The sequence below is a fragment of the Oryx dammah genome, unplaced genomic scaffold, assembly GCF_014754425.2.
Source record: "Oryx dammah isolate SB20612 unplaced genomic scaffold, SCBI_Odam_1.1 HiC_scaffold_27, whole genome shotgun sequence".
Lineage (NCBI taxonomy): Eukaryota > Metazoa > Chordata > Mammalia > Artiodactyla > Bovidae > Oryx > Oryx dammah.
Window position 1 is genome coordinate 101270885 of NW_024070211.1, and position 23934 is coordinate 101294818.

The 23934-nt window shown below is 34.5% G+C and overlaps 1 protein-coding gene across 5 annotated transcripts in view; it reads left to right on the plus strand.

Moving 5' to 3' along the window:
• Window positions 1-23934, plus strand: part of SLC4A10 (solute carrier family 4 member 10) — a 347705-nt gene that overhangs the window by 187191 nt on the left and 136580 nt on the right. For 4 of the 5 annotated variants that reach the window (XM_040229231.1, XM_040229232.1, XM_040229230.1 and 1 more), the window contains exons 5-8: window positions 1585-1745; window positions 12113-12301; window positions 21555-21646; window positions 22585-22674. In XM_040229231.1, coding sequence (XP_040085165.1) covers window positions 1585-1745; window positions 12113-12301; window positions 21555-21646; window positions 22585-22674 — 532 coding nt within the window. The remainder of the gene's footprint in view (window positions 1-1584; window positions 1746-12112; window positions 12302-21554; window positions 21647-22584; window positions 22675-23934) is intronic. The other variant, XM_040229233.1, reaches the window with a different exon arrangement.

The window sequence follows — 23934 nt, forward strand, 5'->3', positions numbered from 1 at the left end:
GTCTTGTTTTTGCTGACTGTATAGAGCTTCTCCATCTTTGGCTGCAAAGAATATAATCAATCTGATTTCGGTGTTGACCATCTGGTGATGTCCATGTGTAGAGTCTTCTCTTGTGTTGTTGGAAGAGGGTGTTTGCTATGACCAGGACGTTCTCTTAGCAAAACACTATTAGCCTTTGCCTGCTTCGTTCTGTACTCCAATGCCAAATTTGCCTGTTACTCCAGATGTTTCCTGAGTTCCCTCCTTTGCATTCCAGTCCTCTATAATGAAAAGCACATCTTTTTTGGGTATTAGTTCTAAAAGGTCTTGTAGGTCTTCATAGAACCATTCAAATTTAGCTTCTTCAGCATTACTGGTCGAGGCATAGACTTGGATTACCGTGATATTGAATGCTTTTCTTTGGAAACAAACAGAGATCGTTCTGTCGTTTTTGAGATTGCATCCAAGTACTGCATTTTGGACTCTTTTGTTGACTATGATAGCTGTTCCATTTCTTCTAAGGGATTCCTGCCCACAGTTCAGTTCAGTTCTGTTCAGTCACTCAGTCGTGTCCAACTCTTTGCGACCCCATGAATCACAGCACGCCAGGCCTCCACATCCATCACCAACTCCTGGAGTTTACCCAGTCTTATGTCATAGTAGATAAAATGGTCATCTGAGTTAAATTCATCCATTGCAGTCCATTTTAGTTTGCTGATTCCTAGAATGTCACATTCATTCTTGCCATCTCCTGTTTAACCACTTTCAGTTTGCCTTGATTCATAAACCTAACATTCCAAGATCCTATGCAATATTGCTCTTTACTTCATCGGACCTTGCTTCTATCACCAGTCACATCCACAACCGGGTGTTGTTTTTGCTTTGGCTCTATCCCTTCATTCTTTCTGGAGTTATTTCTCCACTGATCTCCAGTATCATATTGGGTACCTACCGACCTGGGGAGTTCATCTTTCAGTGTCCTATCTTTTTGCCTTTTCATACTGTTCATGGGGTTCTCAAGGCAAGAATACGGAAGTGATTTGCCATTCCCTTCTCTAGTGGACTGCCTTCTGTCAGGCCCATATGGCATGGACTAGTTTCATGAGTTAAACAAGGCTGTGGTCCGTGTGATCAGATTGGCTAGTTGTCTGAGATTGTGGTTTCGGTCTGTCTGCCCTCTGATGCCCTCTCTCAGTGCCTACCAGCTTACTTGGGTTTCTCTTACCTTGGACGTGGGGTATCCCTTCACGGCTGCTCCAGCAAAGTGCAGCCACTGCTCCTGACCTTGGATGTGGGGTATGTCCTCACACTGCTTCCCGTTCCTGCACCGCCCAACTGCTGCTAGCCACTCCTGTGCCAAAAAATTAATAAAAATAACTTAAAGTTTTTCTTTGTTTTCAATATATCTTTCAATGACAGATAGAATGTTAAATGTAATTAAAATTAAATAAACCAGAGGTCTTGGGTTGGCTTTTACTTCTAAAACCCTTGAAACCAAGAAATAATGTCAATATCTTTATGTGTCTACCTTTTATTATTGAGATAAAGGTTCATTTATCTACAGTGTAACTCTCAATGTGCTGATGATATTATTTATTTGTATAGGTGGTTGAAATTTGAAGAAGATGTGGAAGATGGAGGGGAAAGGTGGAGCAAGCCTTATGTGGCTACTCTTTCACTGCACAGCTTATTTGAGTTAAGAAGTTGTATTCTGAATGGAACTGTGTTGCTGGACATGCATGCCAATACTTTAGAAGAAATTGCAGGTATATCTTTTATTCTCCTTAGTCTATTTCATCCTTATGGTGCAGCTGATTTTTTTTTTTACTCTTTTTTTTTCTTATGATTCTATATATGTATAATTTTTAGGAAATTAATTCTCATGATCAATGTATGAGACCTTAAAAATAACTTTGTTTTACCACCTCATTTAAGATAAAAGGAGTTGAATCTCAAAGATATATGGTCTAACTTACAGTGGCAAGTAGAACAAGAACCTATATATCTTGGCTCTTATCTAGATTACACTGTTTTTGTTTTTCAACATAGTATGTAATTAGGCTGCCATGAGAAAATAGAAAGAAAAATCCATAAAACTAGAGATTGATTGTTTTCAATATTCAGATACATGAAATAACCAAGTGAAAAAATTTCAATAAATAGGAAAAATATTAGCTTAGAATAGAACAGTAAGGTATGGCCATTTATTTTAAATTATTTATTGATTTATGACTGTCCTGGGTCTTTGTTTCTGTGCACTGGCTTTCTCTGGTTGTGGTGCACAGGCTTCTTATTGTGGCTGCTCTTGTTCTGGAGAACCAAGCTCTAAGTGCACAGGCTTCAATAGTTTCAGCACATGGGCTCACTGATTGTGACTCACCAGCTCTGGAGCACTGGCTCAGTAGTTGTGGTACACTGCCTTATTGCCCCAAGCATATAGGATCTTTCCAGACCAGGGATGGAACCTGTGTCTCCTACATTGGCAGGCAGATTCTTAACCATTGGACCACTAGGGATGCCCCCAGCCATTTTTTTCTTAATTTATTTTTTATTGAAGGATAATTGCTTTACAGAATTTTGTTGTTTTCTGTCAAACCTCAACATGAATCAACCATCAGTTCAGTTCAGTTCAGTTGAGTCGCTCAGTCGTGTCCGACTCTTGCGACCCCATGAATCCCAGCACGCCAGGCCTCCCTGTCCATCACCAACTCCCGGAGTTCACTCAAACTCATGTCCATCAAGTTGGTGGTGCCATCCAGCCATCTCATCCTCTGTCGTACCCTTCTCCTCCTGCCCCCAATCCCTCCCAGCATCAGAGTCTTTTCCAGTGAGTTAACCCTTCACATGAGGTGGCCAAAGTATTGGAGTTTCAGCTTCAGCATCAGTCCTTCCAATGAACAATCAGGACTGATCTCCTTTAGGATGGACTGGTTGGATCTCCTTGCAGTCCAAGGAACTCTCAAGTCTTCTCCAACACCACAGTTCAAAAGCATCAATTTTTTGGTGTTCAGCTTTCTTCACAATCCAACTTTCACATCCATACATGACCACTGGAAAAACCATAGCCTTGACTAGGCAGACCTTTGTTGGCAAAGTAATGTCCCTGCTTTTCAATATGCTATCTAGGTTGGTCATAACTTTCCTTCCAAGGAGTAAGCGTCTTTTAATGTCATGGCTGCAGTCACCATCTGCAGTGATTTTGGAGCCCCCCAAACTATAGTCTGACACTGTTTCCACTGTTTTCCCATCTATTTGCCATGAAGTGATGGGACCAGATGCCATGATCTTCGTTTTCTGAATGTTGAGCTGTAAGCCAACCTTCTCACTCTCCTCTTTCACTTTCATCAAGAGGCTTTTTAGTTCCTCTTCACTTTCTGCCATAAGGGTGGTGTCATCTGCATATCTGAGGTTATTGCTATTTCTCCTGGCAATCTTGATTCCAGCTTGTGCTTCATCCAGCCCAACGTTTCTCATGATGTACTCTGCATATAAGTTAAATAAGCAGGGTGACAATATACAGCCTTGATGTACTCCTTTTCCTAATTGGAACCAGTCTGTTGTTCCATGTCCTGTTCTAACTGTTCCTTCCTGACCTGCATATAGGTTTCTCAAGAGGGAGGTCAGGTGGTCTGGTATTCCCATCTCTTTCAGAATTTTCCACAGTTTATTGTGATCCACACAGTCAAAGGCTTTGGCATAGTCGATAAAGCAGAAATAGATGTTTTTCTGGAACTCTCGCTTTTTCGATAATCATGAGGATGTTGGCAATTTGATCTCTGGTTCCTCTGCCTTTTCTAAAACCAGCTTGAACATCTGGAAGTTCACAGTTCTCATATTGCTGAAGCCTGGCTTGGAGAATTTTGTGCATTACTTTCCTAGCATATGAGATGAGTGCAATTGTGCGGTAGTTTGAGCATTCTTTGGCATTGCCTTTCTTTGGGATTGGAATGAAAACTGACCTTTTCCAGTCCTGTGGCCACTGCTGAGTTTTCCAAATTTGCTGGCATATTGAGTGCAGCACTTTCATAGCATCATCTTTCAGGATTTGAAATAGCTCAACTGGAATTCCATCACCTCCACTAGAATCAGCCATAAATATACATATATCCTCTCTCTTTTGAACCTCCCTCCCATCTCCCTCCTCATCCGACCTATCTAGATTGATACAGAGCCCCTGTTTGAGTTTCCTGAGCCATACAGCAAATTCCTGTTGGCTATCTGTTTTACATATGGTAATGTAAGTTTTCATTTTACTCTTTCCATGCAGCTCATTCTCTCCTCCCTTCTCCCCATGTGCATAAGTCTGTTCTCTATGTCTGTTTATCCATTGCTACCCTGTAAATAAATTCTTCAGAAGCATTTTGCTAGATTCCATATATGTGCTATAGAATATGATATTTTTCCTTTTCTGACTCACTTCATTCAGTATGATAGGTTCTAGGTTCATCCGCCTCATCAGAACTGACTCAAATGCATTCCTTTTTATGGCTGAGTAATATTCCATTGTGTCTATGTGCCACAACTTCTTCATCCATTCATCTGTTGATGGGCATCTAGGTTGCTTCCATGTTCTAGCTATTATAAATAGTGCTGCAATCAACAATGGGATACATGTGTATTTTTCAACCCTGGTTTCTTCAGGGTATATGCGTAAGAGTGGGGTTGCTGGGTCATATGGTGGTTTTATTTCTAGTTTTTTTAAGGAATCTCCGTACCGTCTTCCATAGTGGCTGTATCAATTTACATTCCCACCAACAGTGCAAGAGCATTCCCTTTTTTCCACACCCTCGCCAGCATTTATTGTTTGTAGACTTTTTGATGGTGGCCATTCTGACTGGTGTGAGGTGATATCTCATTGTGGTTTTAATTTGCATTTCTCTTAATAATGAGCGATGTTGAGCATCTTTTCATGTGTTTATTAGCCATCTGTATGTCTTCTTTGGAGAAATGTCTGTTGAGGTATTTTTCCCACTCTTTGATTGGGTTGTTTGTTTTCCTAGTATTGAGTTGTATGAGCTGCTTATATATTTTGGAAATTAATCCTTTGTCAGTTGTTTCATTTGCTATTTCTTCCATTCCGAGGTTTGTCTTTTCATCTTGCTTATAGTTTCCTTTGCTGTGCAAAATCTTTTATGTTTAATCAGGTCCCAATTGTTTACTTTTGTTTTTATATTCCACTTATTTTAAATTGAATTAAAAGTCTTGAATTCCAGAGGAAGCCAAGTGATATAGCTGAGATTAGTTTATAAGTGAAAACTGTGACTTGCCTCTGGGATGAATGATTTGTACTAGAAGCTGATTATCACACAGCAGTTATATTTAGGAAGTTTCTTACTGTTACTCTGGAAATAAAAGGAAAGAACTCCTGTATCTTTTGATCTGGAAGCAAGCACATTTTAGTAAAAACAAAATAATATGAAAGAAACCCCCACAGAAATGAGTTTTGAAAGGGTGTAAATAAAATGGTTAATGAAGGTTTTTTCAAAATAGAAACAAAGCTAAGACTCAAGCAGTTTTAAAACGATTTTTGGTTTGGAAAAAAATAAAAGCAGTTCCATGTGGAATTTATTTGTAGAATAGAAAAACTTCAGAGAGATTTCAATATCTTAATTATATTATAGGGGTAGGGAAAAAACCCAAAACACTGTTTTCTGATCACATGAGAAAATATTGTATTAGAAAAATAATGTATGTAATTTAATCTTCAAGTAGCCTCATAAAGTGTCACTCCCATATTCAATAAGAAAATAGAAATTCTGAAACTTTCACAGTACAACTTCCATTTAAGGTCCTCTGACTTTAACCTCCATGTTCTTTCTTTGGCATTACAACTACTGTCTGAAGAAAGAGATGACTTGAAATGGATGTCGTTAATTCTTCTAAAATTATTTATTTGGTTGTTGGTGCTAGTAGGCATACATACATTGCAATATGTGGGGAAAAAAGTAAGCATGGAGAGATATTTTGTTTGTTAAATCACAAACAAAACACACACACACAGGGAAGATAAGCTTCCTTCCCCTCAGTCATACAACACTTAGAAAGAAGTTACATTTTAAAATGCAGAACTAGAGCCTAAATGACTGTATAAAATATACACAGCATACTTTTTGGAAGAACACAGGGTACAGTAACAGGTCACATTAACCAAGACTTACAGACTGTGGGGTTGCAAAGAGTTGGACGACTTAGCAAATGTAACAACAATGTGGAAACTAGCAAACTTCCTGAGAATGTTGGTATAGTAGCCCTCCAACTCCATCTCCTGGCTTTACATTATGGAGTATTGCTGATACCAATAAAAATTTTATGTTTTAATTAAAAATGAAATGCTAAGGCTTTCCCTAGCACTTCGCCATTTAGGAAGCTCTTTTTAGTAATTCTACAGCTATCTTTTTGATTCTCAGAACAGACTTGGAACCAAGTACTGTTATTATTATCCTTCATAAATGAAGAGACTCAGAAGGTTAAAGGTCTTGTGAAAATAAGTTTATTTCTGCTACTTAGTCAGTGATGGTATTACCTTTGAAAATGGATTAATTCAAATGAGTTTTATATTGGCTCTTTTTAATGAAGCTGTCAAATTCCTAAGCATGAAAAATTAGCCTCAGAAAGTAGTCCTCATAGTTTTACCAGGCTTTAAATTTCTTAAAATATGTAATTTCGAATGGCTTCTTTAGGAATTTATTTCCACCAGAGAATATTCTGTTATAGTTTGACTAAAACACTTATCATCTTAGCTTGGTTTTGTTGTCTAAATTTATGTTTCATTTCCCTAAACCTGCCTTCTTCCCCAGGCTCAGCTCTGTAGAATATGTAAAGGTCATTAGCTGTGTTGAATCTGGTCTTTTAAAGCAGATTACATTTTCTAAGTCTATTCTTAAAAATGAAAGTAGTTCAATGGAAGTCTCTGTACCCCAAATATTAATAGTTTTTTAGTATTCTTTATTCTCTTCTAATTAGTCTGTATTTTTCTGGCTCTAAAGTAGACTAACTTTTTTAATGTCTCATTTTCAATGTACAAGTCTGTAAATTGCCATTCAGAAAAGGTCAGTAGTTTAGAGCTAATACCATGTAGAAAAATATGATTACAAATGCTTGTGTAGATGATTATTACTTTAGGTTCCTTTTCAGTCATTAATGAGAAGAGATTCTCTCTCTTTGAGTAATTTTAATTTGACTTATTTAATCCAAATGTATTTATTTCTGTCCTCAATAAAATCTGATTAAAACATTTCCTCCTGATAGCTTGTAATTATTTTCTTGTTATTTATTTACTGCTATTTTTACTTTGTGACAATTTGGCTGTATTATTGAGTATGTAGTAAATATGTTTAACATTTTGAAGACTTCTAACTTTGTATTTCACATTTGTTACTATATTTTATTATCAAAGACACCTTGTGAGGCAGAGAGGAAACTATTTCCTCCATTTTATAAACAGATTAATAGTGATATATTACAGGTAACACCTGCAGGAAATGGGAAATAGCTTCTTCTGATTAACCTATAATCATAAATTTTGTTTTATTCTATTTCATGATAATTTGGGGCCATTAACACTAAGATTTGGAAGGTTTTCTTCACCTCTTATTTATTATATTTTTCTATACATTAGGCAGTTACTAACATATTAGTCACTAGTTTCTGTCTTGAGAGAGCTAGGTATAATTGTTTATCTTTAAGAGCTCTAAGCCCTAGTACTTTGTAAATGCACAGACTCTACAGCTAAATGTTTTCTAGACATTTCCTAGTAGAGGAATATGGCCCAGATATTGTTTTAGAATGGTCAAGGACTTGTATATCAATGTTCTGATATGTTTTTAATCGACTCTTAAATAATTCCTCAAAGAGATTTTTGTAGACTTAGTAGGAGAAAATCCCGTTTGTATCTGGCAGGTCTGTCAAGAATTTCTGGTGTAATTAAAGTAGGATTTTCTTCTGGATAAAGTTAATTTAAAAATGTCTATTTCCCAATGTTTTAAGGAACTGAGAATAAATTTAATCTTATTCCTTCAAAATATTACTTAACCTTTTCAAATCCAAGATTCTACAGATATATTTTCTTATCATAATTTATTTTGATATAGAGATTAATTATATTAAAAATGCTCAGTTATATTCATATAAATTGTAGGTAATTTTGCAATCTATGTTAATCTCTTTTAAATTCAGTACTATAAAGATTAATAATGGAAATATTACCTCTGTGGTATTTATATTTTAGCCTAATTCTGTCAATGAAGGTAAGATATTAAAACCAAACCAAGTTAGTATCATGGACAGGTTAGCAATCATAGATCTCAGTTCGTTAAAACAGCTTTTGTTGTTTAAAATTTTTCATCCAAGGAAAACCCATAGTTTGCTCCACTGAATATACTCTGCAGATTTGGGAGTATAAGAATAGCCATATATATGTTTTAAATGCCTATACTGTTACCATTCTTGGTCAGGAAATTAAGTATTTTTATAGTAGTTTATATCCCCTGAAGAAGGGCATGGCAACCCATTCCGGTACTCTTGCCTGGAGAATCCCATGGACAGAGGAGCCTGGCAGGCTACAGTCCATGGGGCTGCAGAGTCAGACACAACAGAATCGACTTAGCACCAGCACCATGGTAGTTTCCATTTTTATCACACATACTGCTGTTGGTACTGTCAACCAAACTATACAATTTAGAAGCCTCTATCCTCCACCTCTCCTCCAGGATCTTTTAAGTTAAGACAACAGATTATTAAGACAAAACAATTATATGATCATCTTTAAAGAGGCAGAGATATATAGAGTCTGCAGAATCTCATGGTCTCTAGAGGCTTTCATTCAATAGTCAAAATGGACTATTGACTAATCATGGTGACATTATTGCCTTATTAGGACGAGAAGTATTTTTTCACTTTCTGAGGCCTTTTTACACAAATGCCAGTTTTCTGGAGCCCGTTTAGTGCTAGAAGATTGACCGATTTATCCTTTTTCTTCCTGCTCCTTCTGCTACCATCAGATCCTGGCTTTGTACTCTGGCAGGCTAGACTGTGTTATTTAGGCATCAGAGCCTGTGGAGATGGTCGGTCTTGACTCTGGGCTGAAAGCCATTATGACCCATTATCCTTTCCTACTTTTCAAGGTTAATACTAATGTATATTATAGTGGTGAGGAGAACAATGTAAGTGATTAGTGAATCACACTCCCTTTGGTACTTAAATTCCACCTTTAGTATGAGTTATATTTTTAAGCAAGGAGATTAACTTTTATAGTTCATTAAGGCATTGCTAGATGCAGTTACTTCCGAGGAGTTTACTGTGTATTTCTGTGTGACTAATGAGCAGATGAGTTTTTTTTTTTTTTTTACTATTTTTTTTCTCTTATACAACTGTTTTATATAAAGACCTTATCTCTGAAAAACTTTTAAGCCAGTGACTTATTGTTTTTCGTGGTGCTCAAGCCTGGAAAGCTGTGCTTTGGTAAGAATGAAAAATTATAAGCATGTACATGTTTTATTATATGATTAATTTTTATTCTGATTAGAATATTAAACTTGGGATACATATCATGACTTATAGATAAAACTGCTGTGTGATGGTATCTAAATAACCTACTTTACAACTCCTATTATGAAGTATATAATGCATATTTGGAGAAGATCACTGGAGAAGGAAATGTCAACCCACTCCACTATTCTTGCCTGGAAAATGGACAGAGGATCCTGGCAGGTTACAATCCATGGCGTTGCAAGGGTTGGACATGACCTGGCGACTAAAACAACAACAATGATGCATGTTTTATATATGTTTTTCACTCTTGGCAGGGTTGCAGTGTGAAGTCATATATGTTGACAATTTACCATTTCCTTTATTTCAAATCAATCCAAGTGTATTATAACTACTAGTCTCCAAAAAATTGAGATATAAGTTTAAATATATTATCATACATTTTCAGAAGAGGCTTTGAAGGTAATTATAGAGGATGTCATGGCTTGTTCCCAGACGTGCATTCTACCTCTTTCCACTGTAAACAGCCAAGTGATAGAGCAGAGGCTGGCAAATGATGCTCCATGTGCACATATGGCCACTGCCTGATCTTGTTAGGCTTGTGCGCTAACAAAGAGTATTACAGTTTATATTATTAAAAGCAATAAAAAGAAGATCAGTATTTTGAAATGTGAAAATTTTGTGAAATCCAAATTTAGTGTCCATAAAAATGTTTTACTGAAGCACAATTATGGTAATTTGTACATGTTGTCTGTGGCTACTTTCATACTATGTAAATGGAGTTGAATAGTTGTGACAGAGATTGTGTGGCTTGCAAAGGCTAAAATATTTATTATCTGACCCAGTACATAAAAGGTTTGTTTACCTCTGAATTAGGGAAATGACTCCAGAGTAATGGGAAATTCTTAATTAGCCTAAAGCAAGTGGGGATCCCATCTTCTTAGTGATTGGCTCAGCAAAGATAGACAGGACTATGTTAGTCGAGCTTAGAATTGTCACTAGGAAGGGGGAAAAGAAATTCTCTTTTAAGAGAAAGTCACAAACAAGCAAAGAAACTCTGATATGAAAGAAGATGTGTATTTCTTTGTTGCTGCTGGCAGCCACCTTATGATAATGAGGAAAACAGCCTGAGGCTAAACCTCACGCCTCCTCACCATGAGGAAGGGGAATCTGATAGAATCACTGAAAAAATGAAATGAATCCAAATTAACTTTGATTTTTCTGCTATGTGAGCCAATGAAATTTATTGTTTTAGATAGTTTGATTTGGATTTTCTGTTACTGATAAATCCAGCTTTGCCTCTGCTTGATATACTATTGTAAAATATAGATAAATGAATTAAAACTATCCAAAAATTTAAACCACAAACCCATAACCTACTTAAAGGAAATTGCAAAGAAAATCTTGTACCTGGAAATTACTGATGACCTCCATATTCCAATCATGCCTTATGCCTTGGCAACAGTGCTGGTATGAGATAGCTATTATCTCTGTCTTAGAAATAAGGACACTGCAATTATTCAACATCACAAGGCCACACAGCTGGAACGTGAGACAAGACCCAAGTCTGTTTCCCCAGTCATTTGCCTTTCACATGGAAGGAAGACATTGTTTGGAAGGAGGATTCTGCTAGTTTTCAAATCTTCAGTATACTCAATGGGGCAGTAGAAGGCAATTCATTGTAATCTGCTTTATATAAGAAAATCAAACAGTTAATATTTGGTCATAGGAAAGCAGATTAAGTACACTGATGTTTAGTGAGGTGAACTTTGTATTACCAAGAAACCTAAAAATGCCTTTACTCATCTACTTATTTTATAGGTATTTCTGACACTTACATATGATAAATATCAATCTGCCTAACTGTAGCCTTCTGAAAATCTCATCTTTTCTTCTTTATTTTATGGATATAGAATGTTTTTTTCTTAAATATAAACACAGTATCAAGGAGGATTTGAGAGGATTGATTTTATGTTAATGTGAAAGAGTTGTTTACTTGACTTCCCAGGTGACTCAGTGGTAAAGAATCCACCTGCCTATCAGGGTTCGATCCCTGAGTCAGGAAGATCCCCTGGAGGAGGAAATGGCAACCGTCTCCAGTATTCTCACCTGGAAAATCCCATGGACAGAGGAGGCTGGCTGTCAATAGTCCATGGGGTTGCAAAGAGTCGGACATGACTGAGCACACACACACAGATAGTTGCCTAAGCCACCTTGCATCAGATTTTTACAGGTGGACTTTTGTTCATTTAAAGAAAAAACATGGAAGTTATTCTCTACTAGCAAAGGAGAGGAAGATCATATTAAAATATAAGTATGAGGCTATTTTCCAATTTTAGACATCTATTTGTATTTATATTACCCCTACTACTATTCCCTCTCATCAGTGTAAATAAAGGAGACAATAAAGCATTTTGTTCTCAATACAGCTATTCATATTTGAAAAATAAAACTCCATATGATACATGTTTTAAAATGTTTGATTTATAATGAAAAAGTTCCCATGTCTTTCTTGTGTAACCCTTCTACAAAGACAAACTTCTGTTTCTAAGATTACCTAGGGTATGCATATTTGGACTCAGTGGTTCACTAATGTCACTTCACAGGAAAGCTGTGCTTATATCTTCTTTCTGCCTTCACTCTACAGATATGGTCCTTGATCAACAAGTGAGCTCAGGTCAACTCAATGAGGATGTACGCCACAGGGTCCACGAGGCTCTGATGAAACAGCATCACCACCAGAATCAGAAGAAGCTCACCAATCGGATTCCCATTGTTCGTTCCTTTGCTGATATTGGCAAGAAACAATCAGAACCAAATTCCATGGATAAAAATGGTAAATGTTTCTTTATTGTACTCATTGTTTATTATAGTTATCTGAAATATCAAAGTCCTTTAAAATATATCTTACTTGAAAATGATCTATTGAAATTCAAATAGTAGAAATTTTGACAAAGAATTTAAGTTTCCTGTAAGGCTCATGAAAGAATGCAAGGGAAACTTTTTTTCTAACAAGAGGTTGTAGACTCCAGTGTAGCAAACATTAACTGTCAGTTGCATCCCAAATAAGATCATAGTCTTTGTGTCATAGCTTAATGAGTGTCTCATAGCTTAACAGTGCTTTGACTTAATGTCTTTTAGGTAACAAGAATAATCATCAACATTTAGTGCTGGTGAGAGAAAAATATTGGCTTCATGTTGTTCATGGTCAGCGAATCCCTTTTGAGATCACAATTGAAAAGAGCAGCTAGTACCTTGCTTGTGTCTCTACATATATTAAGCCTGATTTCTAGCTCCCAGGCTCGTTGCTTTTTGCAGTACTGTTTCATTAGTGTCCAGCCACCACACTTACCATCTTGGCGCACCAACATAGATGATGCCCACCATTGTTTTCTAGTACTCATTCATGACTTACTTCTAGCAATCATGAAGCCAAAACAATGTTTCTGACTGTTTATCCTTTCTGTGTTTTTCCCCTCCTGGTATCCATTTGACCCTTTATCTTTTACACTAAGGAAGTTGCTTAGAGATCTCTCACTCATTCTTTCCATCAGTCCTGTGAAGGAAAATGAAGTTATCATGCAGATGATATGAGTTTATTATACTTCTGCTAGCTAGAAAAGTTCCCAGTTTTAAAAAATACAAATTAGTGAAAAATAATTTCAGATGTTTTACTAGAGAGACTGATTTCCACAAATGGACTGAAGCATGTATATTGACAGCATAGACTTTATGTAATTTCTCTCTTGTTTTCAAAAGCTTCAAAGATGCCTTAAATACAAATGCATGAAAATGAGGTTTTTCCAGATTCTACTTTATATAGGTGCTTTGGTAATTTCCATACTACCAAATCAAATATAGACAGATAGAAGAAATACTTTAATAAATCAATAAAGATGGTTAGATGTACTATTGTTTCAGAACACAGAACCAGTTCTAAATGGCAAGATAATTTTTGAAATACTCATTTGATTTTTTTAAAGAGCCTTTAGTGACTGAATGTAAATCATTGTTATATTGAAAACTCTATAGTTGTGCATATATTAAGTTCAATAAAAGTGTTATGAGTGCTTTGTAGAATATACCATATTGTATTTATCAATCCCACTGGATATTTTGAGTATTTGTAGCTTGCTTTGAATTACATCATATATTTAAAATATATTCATATTCTAAATCACAATTTGTTTTAAAATATGTTATATATGAAAATGACAAAATGAAGTTTTTATATTCTGAAACTTATTATAAATATAGTGCTTTTATTATGCTCACAATACTAGCATTTACTTGATATTTTTTAAGAAAACAGATTAAGAAACAAAAAACAGATTGAGATATTTGCTAATTTTGACTATTGACTTACATCTAGATGATTCTAAAGACCTTATTAAAATATTATCATGACGTAAATCTCTTTGAATGCAAGCAAATTTTATAAAAGTTAACTTCTGCCTTTTTTTCATTACCTTTATTGGAAATCAGATAATAAAATATATGTCTGTAAGAATAATATGTGTTTATTCAAAGATGTAAGGGCCTTGTGAGCTAGCCATAATTTGTATCTCAGATTTTCACTGGGGATAACATTTACTATAAAATGGTTTTATTACCTTATACTTTTGGAGGGAAAGGGCACTGAATTCACTGGATGAATTATTTATTGTAATATCATATAGACTTAGACACATTATCTGTTACAGCTTTAAACCTTCATTAAACATAAGAAGAGGTGATAGAATTATAGCTTTAAATTAGAAAATCCACATATAGATACAAAGTTTTTCTGAGAGCCTGCTTTTTGTCTTATTGACGCAATTGCTTAGTTTTTCTCAAAACTAGAATATGAATAGTTCTGAAGTGGTTCTGTCACCATCTGTATAGTCAGTCTTTATCTGGACACATAAGATCTTTTTGAGGCATATATTAGGGTAATAAAAACTTGGAAACATTTCTAATAAAATTCATACACCCAATTAAGTATTGTCATAAAGTACACTGTCAGGAGTGGTTTTCTAAGCCTAGGCTTATAACACCTCCCTGTGACTCTGTTTTGCTTCCTCACACACTTTGCATAATTATGTGTGTTAAGAATTCTGAAAATGTGAATAGACATCACCAATTTAGAAATAAATCTCCTATCCAGAAGTGAAAGAGGGTGAAAAGTGAAAGTGAAAAAGAGGGTGAAAGACCTTTATTACTGAGGTTCTCAATCTACTTATGAACTCTAAAAACTGATTTACTTTAAATAAATAAGCAAATCAAAATTCATAACTATAAATAGATTTGACATTCTGCTTCAAGATATGTAACAGAGATTACATTTTTTTGTGCAGTATACTACAGAGAGATACAAAAGGGTTTCAATACATCCAAAATGGTAAAAATGATATTCTCATTATTTAAAAAATCTCTTCACTATTTTATGCAAAAAGAAACTTTTAAAAATTAAAACTATAGGAGTTAAATAGAGTGAGGATTTCCTAGAAACTTGAAAACATCAAACCTTTTCCTTGCCAACAACAGGGATAGAAACAAGCCCCCTCTTGTTTAAAGTATTATATATTATATAATGTATAAAATATTATATAATACCTTTATAGAAGTGAAACAGTTGATACTCCCTCAGCAACAAACTGATGCTTGTATAGGGAACTCTATAAAAGAGTCATATCGAATAAAGTTTCTGCCCTTGGTTGACCTGTTCCTTGAACATGCTACCTTGGTAGTAGTCCCAAGGGTTAAACGTTTAGACATTTTCAACCTGAAGATCAAGTGGGATTCTTCCCCAAGTTGGAGATTAGATTTACAAGGTAGTGATTTTGTTGCTCTTCTCCCCATCTGCTGTATTTTGTTCATAACTTTTTTAGTAACTTGTGATCATTTATCAATCTTATCTCCAAGTATGCTAGCTTAACTTTTTTGTATAATTTTTTTCTTGGTGTACTACACATTCCCGTAAGGGCTAAGACAGAGGATGTTATGGATTCACCATGCATTTTTAATGCCACCATGCTGTGTTTAACTTTCACTTTTCATTAAGCATCAAAACTGTGAGAATTAAATGTCTGATTCTGATGTTTCAATAAAAAGTGACAGTTCTATCTGACAAAACAAAAACAAAAAGATAATAGGAAACTCATATCTTCTTTAACATTAGAACTCAAAAGAATATTGTGGAAAGTACTCAAGAATAAAGTACTTTATAGAAAGAATATTTGAATAATTTCTTGAAACTGGAAGGACTTTCCAAAATAACAGCTTTTGTATTTAATGATTTAGAAAGCAAGATATATCAGTATTTGTAGTAATCATTTAGATCATACATTCAATTGTATTTTTGAGACTCTGGATTACAAATCTATTCTAAAATATTATTACCCTTGTGGTAACCTTTACATTAAAAAAAATAACTTAGACTTAATTTCTTTAAGTGTAGGGTGTCTTCATCCCACTGTTTCCTTTAGTAATAATTCTAACTCTTATTTCTTTTCCTTCACTTATCTTTTCTCTCCCCTGTTCTGAACACTTTCCAGTTGTACCTTTTATTTAGGATCTTAAAAGGAATTGCAGAGCAGAAGGTCTCTGACTTACTTTCGAAACTGTAGGCTTCTGGAGAACATTTAGGTTTGGAAGGATGAAATGACTTGACTCTTTAGGCCGGCACAGATTTCACCCCTTAAAGTGATGTACACGTCTGTATTGTGAACGATTCTTTTTATGGCTTTTAAAATCAGTATTGTGGCTTTATAATTGCATCTTTTACAAATGCTGTACTTTTTCCAGATATATAATGTTTTATGTGTTTACATATTTATGTGCTTTCTTATTTTTTAAATACCGTTATCTCATAAGAGATATCAAGAGTTTAAAAAGTATGTTTATAATGTTTTACCTTGATGGGAAAAAAAGCTAGAATAATAATTCTTAGAATTACTTGAGAGAAGACATTTAAAAGCTCATGTAGATGATACAGTTAAACATTATAATAAAAGTATTTTCCATTTCTAAAAAAAAAATCAAGATGACGTTGACACAACTCGTTTGGTCTGTTGAGAAACTGTACTGTCGCTACTTAGTTTTGGAAACTCAAGAATATGTCTTTAACAGCGAAAATATTTCTAGGATGATGTGTTTAAATTTATTTCTTATGTTACATAATTATTTTCAGACATACTAATTTTTCTCCAAGTTTTTATGTGCATATTTTCATGTTTTTGAAGTATAGCTCACCTAATCAACATTTTCTAAATATTTAGCCTTTCTTTCTTCATATTTTCTATTCCCATGGGTAAATGTATTGTTACACATGTATGTAACTTTGTCATTCATCTTTATATTTCTTTATTTTGCTCTGTCTTGTGTCTGTCTCTAACAGGCTCATCTCATCTCTGTACCTCCCTCATCTCCTACCCTTTGGGTACTCTAAATGCGTTGAAGGTTTCTGAGGTAGTGTAAACCAGCTTGGTCTATAGGTTAACAGTATTGTACCTCCATGTCTTCATCCCAGTTTCCTTCTATTACATGTGATTTTCAGTGGATTAAGCAATAGAAAATACTGGTTTACTTCAGTGATATATTTTTCTCCTATTGATCTGAATTTGGCCAAATAGAAATTTAAAGGCTGCTGTTTTATATCATAATTTATTTAAAGAGGAAGAAAACTATAAGTAAGGATTTAAATGAATTAATGTAATTTTAATAATCTTTTTGAGAACTTTTTTATGGTTGTGTTTCAGTATTGAGAGGCTTTAATGATACTGACACTACTTAAAGTAAAAAAACAAACAAACAAACTAATTCTTTTGAGATAATCTCATGTTCCTTCCCCACAACTTTATGGTGAGGGAAATGATTCTGCTAGTCTCACAATAGACTTGGTGAAAAATTTTTGTGTAACAAGCAGAGCTTCTATTTTCTAGTTAGAGGTTGCTTGAATTGCTCTCAGTTTCCTCCTGTGCTTGCCCATATCTTTTATGATTTGCCTTGAAAAAGTACATGGCATATAATAACTTTTTATTTAACTTATATATGATCCCTACATGGAGGTCCAGAGGAAAAAAATGAATTCATGACTCAAAGGAAAATTAATTCAAGCAGTTGTTGATGTGAATACTATGTAATATATACTTTGATATAGATGTATAACAAATACTGGAATTTTGGATTTAAGATGAACTCTTTGAATTTGAAAGGTTGGAAAAATAAAAGTACTGGTTTCTTCAGTGTTGACATTTAAATAATCATGAATGGTAGCCATTCCCTTCTCCAAGGGATCTTTCTGACCTAGGGATTGAACCCAGGCATCCTGCATGGCAGGCACATTATTTACCATCTGAGTCACCAGAGAAACCCAATCATGAACATGTCTCAGCTAATTTTTAGCTAATTCATCAGTTTTTGAATAATTTACCCTAAATATAATAAAGTTTTAAGTTAATAAATGTCTTTTTTTGGATAATCATCTTAATCTCTAAAAGTTATTTAGATATTATAATAATAAATCGATTAAATATTGCAATGACATTTACTTATGGACTATATTAATATGGACAGTGATCAATGGTCCAAGTGAAGGTAATATAAAGAAACAGGCAAAAACATGTATGTTCAAAAACATTGTGGCATATTGATTGGAAAAATTATAATAAAAATAGCATTCATAGAACTTCTACATGTGCATGGGAGAAGGAAATAACAACCCACTCCTATATTCTTGCCTGGAGAATCCTGTGGACAGGGGAGCCTGGTGGGCTGCTGTCCATATGGTTGCACAGAGTCAGACGTGACTGAAGTGACTTAGCATGCATGTATGCATGCATTGGAGAAGGAGATGGCAACCCACTCCAGTATTCTTGCCTGGAGAATCCCAAGGACAGGGTAGCCTGGTGGGCTGCCCATCTATGGAGTCGCACAGAGTCAGCCACGACTGCAGTGACTTAGCAGCAGCAGCAGCAGCTACATGTATATGTGAATGCTAAATCCTAACTCTATATTCTTTCATCCTGGAGTGGGGAAAATCCTAGCAAGTTCTTTGTTATCCTTTTAGGAAACATATTCACTTCTGGCTCAGTATAAAATCCTGTACCTGAAAATTGTATTCTGTGAACTAGTATTGCTTTAGATATGAATGAAAAAATAAGGGATGCTCTTTCAAAACCTAAATTTACTGATTCTTCTTATATATTTGAGTTAATGAGAGTCATTTTGAAGTCTAAGCCATCACCTTCTTCTGAAAGGCAGTGATAACTGGAATAAACTAAAGAAATCAGTGTTTAGACAGAAAAAGATAGTTGATAACAGAATTATAAAAATGATTTAATTTATGAAATTTTCAGTAGTTAAATAGACTGTAGTTCATGTGCACATTTTAGATAGGTGGTAGGTAGATAGAACAAATAAAATTTTAAGCTTTATTTAAAGGCTTCAATTTTTCAAAATAACCCAAACCAAACCTTGTGTTTAGTTTTTCAATAATAATATTATACCTGTGCATTTTTCTGTATCCTGTTACTTTCAGATACTGCCTTAGAGTATATACATTTAATATGTGTTGTTTCATTTTAACAAATTAACATACACATTAGAAATAAGAATTGGAGTACTCTTTAAACTTTGATGAGATTAAATGTGTTTACTAATATTTGCTAATATTTAACTATTATCTCTGACATATGAGTGATATCAAACTTTTGAGTTGTATTCATATGTCACACACTTATAGTTTTTATGCTTTTGTCCCCTGCATTGGCATATGCATTCTGTGCACATACTTAGAGTCTGGAACTAGTAGGAAAATTATCATCGAATGTGTCTCCTGCTAGTTAAATACTCTCTACTGGTTATTATCCATGTCACAAAAACAGCTATAGAAAACATTTTTCAAATCCCTTCCTGATAGTCAACTTTATGAGATAATATTTTATAAAATTTTTAGAATAAGAATAGCATAGAACAGTAAATCTCAAAATATATTAATGTTTATAAGAGGAAATACAAGTGCCAGTTTTAAACATATCTCATGAGTTAAAGATAATTTATGAAATAGTCTGCTTTTTGAGTATATATGTGAAAACATAGGCTGTGCAATTTCTTCAAATTTTAAGTTGCAGCATATTTTCTATCCCATGAAATCTCTTTAAAGTTGATGATTTTTTAATAGGTTGACTATTTTTGTGTCTGCTCATTGAGTAAAATAATTGTTCTTCCATGTGGTTTTCTATCACATGAAATAAATTATTATAAGAAAGCAGATATATGTTTATTTAATTTATCCATGCCTTGAATTTCACCATTCAGTTTTATGGAACATTCAGTGAATTTAGGTTTAAATATATCTAATGTTCTAACTCATATGGAGAAATGATGTGAAACTGGTGATTGAAGACATCTGTTAGTAGCACAAATACATTATGTAAAAGGTTTTTTTTTTAAGTATAGTTATTATTTTGAGAATGATAAATGAAATGTCTGCTAATGAACAGTTCACAGTCATAGCTGCACACTGCAGTTAGAAATGGGAGAATGAAAATAACTGATGAAGCTTAAGTCTGTCACCTCTCTAAAATATAAGTTTTGGAATTTGCTGTAATCAGAATTGGTATACATGATTTAAGGTAAATTTTCTCTTAAACTCATTTAAAAAATCTTCATCAAATGTGTTGCTTTACTTTGTTTAATGAAATCAGTGAAATATTTAAACTTTAGAAGAATCTTAAGCCCATTACGCTCTGGCAAGATAATAGTTTTAAACCATAAAAATTGTACCTATTAAAAAATGACCCCTGCCTGAGAGGCTTAATGTTCAAAAAGCAAAATGATAGTAATATTTGAAAGTAAATTATTAGTGTTTTACATCACACTTGGTAATTTCTAGGTATCAATGAATAAGTGGATTTCAAGAGAGAATTTAAAGAAGTATTATTTGTATGTGCAGTTTAGAGAACTTCAGTTAAGTACAGACTGCAGTGATTAGAGGAGTCTAAAAGTAAACTTTGAATGAAGTTGGGATTTAGGGAGGTAGAGAGAAGAGTTAGGCAGAGAGAAATGAGAATATTACCATCTAAGACAGTGGAGAATAAAAGCAGTATTTTGGAGTAACTGAGCAATGGTCATAAAATATGATCAAGGCTTCAAAGCTGGATTGTTTATTACTCATATCACAGTAAAAGTAACAAGTGAGGGTAGGGAGAGGTTAGGGAAAAGAGAGATACATGTGAGATTAAGCAAACATTTATTTTTATAACTGAATTCCTAAATATGAACAGATTTCAGATAATGTGATTGAAATGAATGTCTCATCTTTAGTGAATAATGAGATGTAATTACCCTTCATTACCCATTGTCACGTTCTTAGCTGTACTGTCCACTTAACTAAGATCATAATCTTTCTTTTAATGGGAAAAAGACTGCAAAATAATTAAGTTGCTAGTTAGTATTAATGGAAAACAAATACAATCAAATTTATTGATCTTTTGCAGACCAATATCAATATATTTACACAATTGAATAGTGAGAAGCATAATATATACAGAGTATTTGTAATATATGAGGTGAAGGTATTTCTGACTGAATCTCTCATATAGAAATTTCCCAAAGCTGTTGTCAAAGAACTTTCTCTCTTTGGTTTGTTTTTCAGATGCAGTAGAAAACTGTAAATATGCTATGTACTTTTCAGATAAATATTTGCTCTTTAAAAAAATTATCTATAAAATTCTTCAGTCTGAGTTTAGATCATAAGAGATGTATATATATCATTAGTTTTGGATAAAATTTAAAAATCACTGATGTTTCAAGACTGTAATTAGATTAAAATCATTTTTGTAGTTGTTCTTTCTTCTTAGAGAGTAACTGTTTAGTTTTAATCTGAGAATGAATTTTCATTTCCTTGACTGAATTCTCCCATTTCTATCTGTAACTGATAAATAAGAATATTTGTATTTCTTGATATCTATTTATATTGACCCTTCATGCTTACCTCATAAATTCATTTAAAAAACCTATGTTAGATTAGTTTAATTCATATTGCATGCAGTATGTCTAGAATTATGTAAGTAATTGTTTGTATTTTGTAATAACAATCTCTTTAGCAGGCCAGGTTGTTTCTCCTCAGTCTGCACCAGCCTGTGTTGAGAATAAAAATGATGTGAGCAGGGAAAACAGCACAGTTGACTTTAGCAAGGTAAGGTTTTCTCCCTCTCATTTAAGTAATCTGTTATTACTAGATATTACCAACCATTTTAAGAGGTGTTGACACAATTTTTTGCATGCATATATGTTTTGTTTCTTAGCCAAAGCTTGATATTGTTATAATTTTAGCATTTAAGTTCACATGTAATGTTTTGCCTATTCGTAAAATCAAATGTGTAGATTTTACACACAGTCTTCAGGTTTCAGCCACTTGGTATGATGCATCTCTTCCAGTAAAAAGGATAACTGAACTTCACAGGGAATTTAACAGAAGTTTACCGTTTAAAACTTTCACTGGTTTCATTTTTCAAAATCATTTCCCCCTCTATTTGTGGAAAAGTAAATCGTATAACTTAAAGCTTCATTGTTGTGATTAAGAGAAAGGCATTAGTGTTAAGAAACACTAGAACATATTAAGACTGACAGAATTTTGAATAAAAACATAATAAAGACTGACTCTCTTGAGGGATCCAATTGGAGACAATTCAAATGAAAAATCATTTATTTGAATGAAAATAATGTGATTTTACTCAGGAAATTCCTGATATCCTGTATGTGCTATTGTAGGCTGTGGCAAACTAAACAATCATGGAAGAATTTTAATATTGACCAGGGGGAGTCAACAGTTCGCTTTATTGAAGTGGCTGAAACAGTGGTACCTCAGAGTAATTTTTTTTTCCCCATAAAGTCCTTAGCACTGGCAATGGTTCTAACAGTGGGAGGAGATGGGAATGGGAGGCAGTGTCTAGGAGGTTACCTGCTTCAAGCTTCTGAAAAGAGTAATAGCGACCAGCCCCTTGTTGCTGTTTCAGAACCCCTCTGCCAAGGCCCAAATTGGACCTAGTCACGTGCATGCTCTCCCTCTGGTGCCTGGCAGAGTCCCTGTGGGAGCATGGTGTACCAGCTTAAGTCTGTTACTTATGCGTGCAGGGGCTGGGAGGCCAACAAAAGGGGCATACTAGCCCATGTGGGATGAAACAAAGACATGAGAAAGGACCTCCACACCAGCAAGACAGAGAGGTGAGGGCATCCTTGGGCTCTGTTTCGACAGTGGCGCGAAGCTCATCTCACTGTATGGAGGCATGTGATTCAATATTAAGCCAGTTCAAGTGTATTCCATTTCTGCTCCAAAAAATATCTTTTTTAAAGCATTACATCTTCATTCATCTGCAAGTTGGAATAAAATTGTTGCAAATTGCCATACATTTAATTTCTTGATGTTCTTCATTTGAAATAATATCTTAAAAGCAATGACATAACAAGTTGCTTACTTATTTGTGCAAGCATTAACAGTATAACAAGGGCACAGTGAACATTCTCAAAAACAGTGATAATAAATCACATATTTTCAAATAAATTACCTTTTACCTTTTCTTAAGGGATATAACCCGTTGACACTGAATTTTATATCTCTATATCGTTTTGCTTTTAGTTGTCTGACCTATTTTTGCAGCCTTCAAAAATGCTTCAACACATTTGAAAGAAAATGAATATAGCCAATGGGAGACAGTAGTCTTATCTTCAGGTTCCCTAGAACAATTTGAACTATAAAAGAGTGAAAAATAGATTTTCTTTTCTTTAATCCTTTACTTTCTTATTACATTTCAAATCACTGGACCACTCCAGTTTTTAATGGGAAAGTTAAATTTCTAGAGCTCTCTCTGCAGTGCCAACCATCTGTATTTCTTGGTGTCTTGCCCATAGCATGGCACATTGAAAAGAACATGTTTTTTGAGAACAAGTATGGGATCTTAACTCTACAATTTACAAGCTACCTGATATTGGAGAAGATCTCTGAACTTCACCTTTGTCACTTATAAAATAAGAATAACACCTGTTTATAATTTTTTGTGAAGATTAAATGAGAAAATAGAGAGAGACTGTCAGAGTGCTGGGTTTCTAGTGTTCCTGTTGTTCACTCACTGAATACTGTCTAACTCTGTGACCCCCATGAACTGTAGCCCACCAGGCTCCTCTGTCCCCTACTATCTCCTGGAGTTTGCTCAGATTCATGTCTGTTGAGTCAGTGATACTATCTGACCATCTAATTCTCTGCCAACCCTTTGGGTGTTCAATAAAATGTGGCTGCTACTATTATTGCTGTGTTGTTGTTGATATTAGTGGAAACAGTAATGCCAAAAGTAAACACTAGATTTGGTCTCTACTGGATCTTTAGTGTCTTGAACAGTGTCTTGGATGTATGTGTACAATGAATCCTGTGAGGTTCAAGACAATTTAAACCTTAGGCTCTGGATTTTTTTTTCCAGCAAAGTAATACTT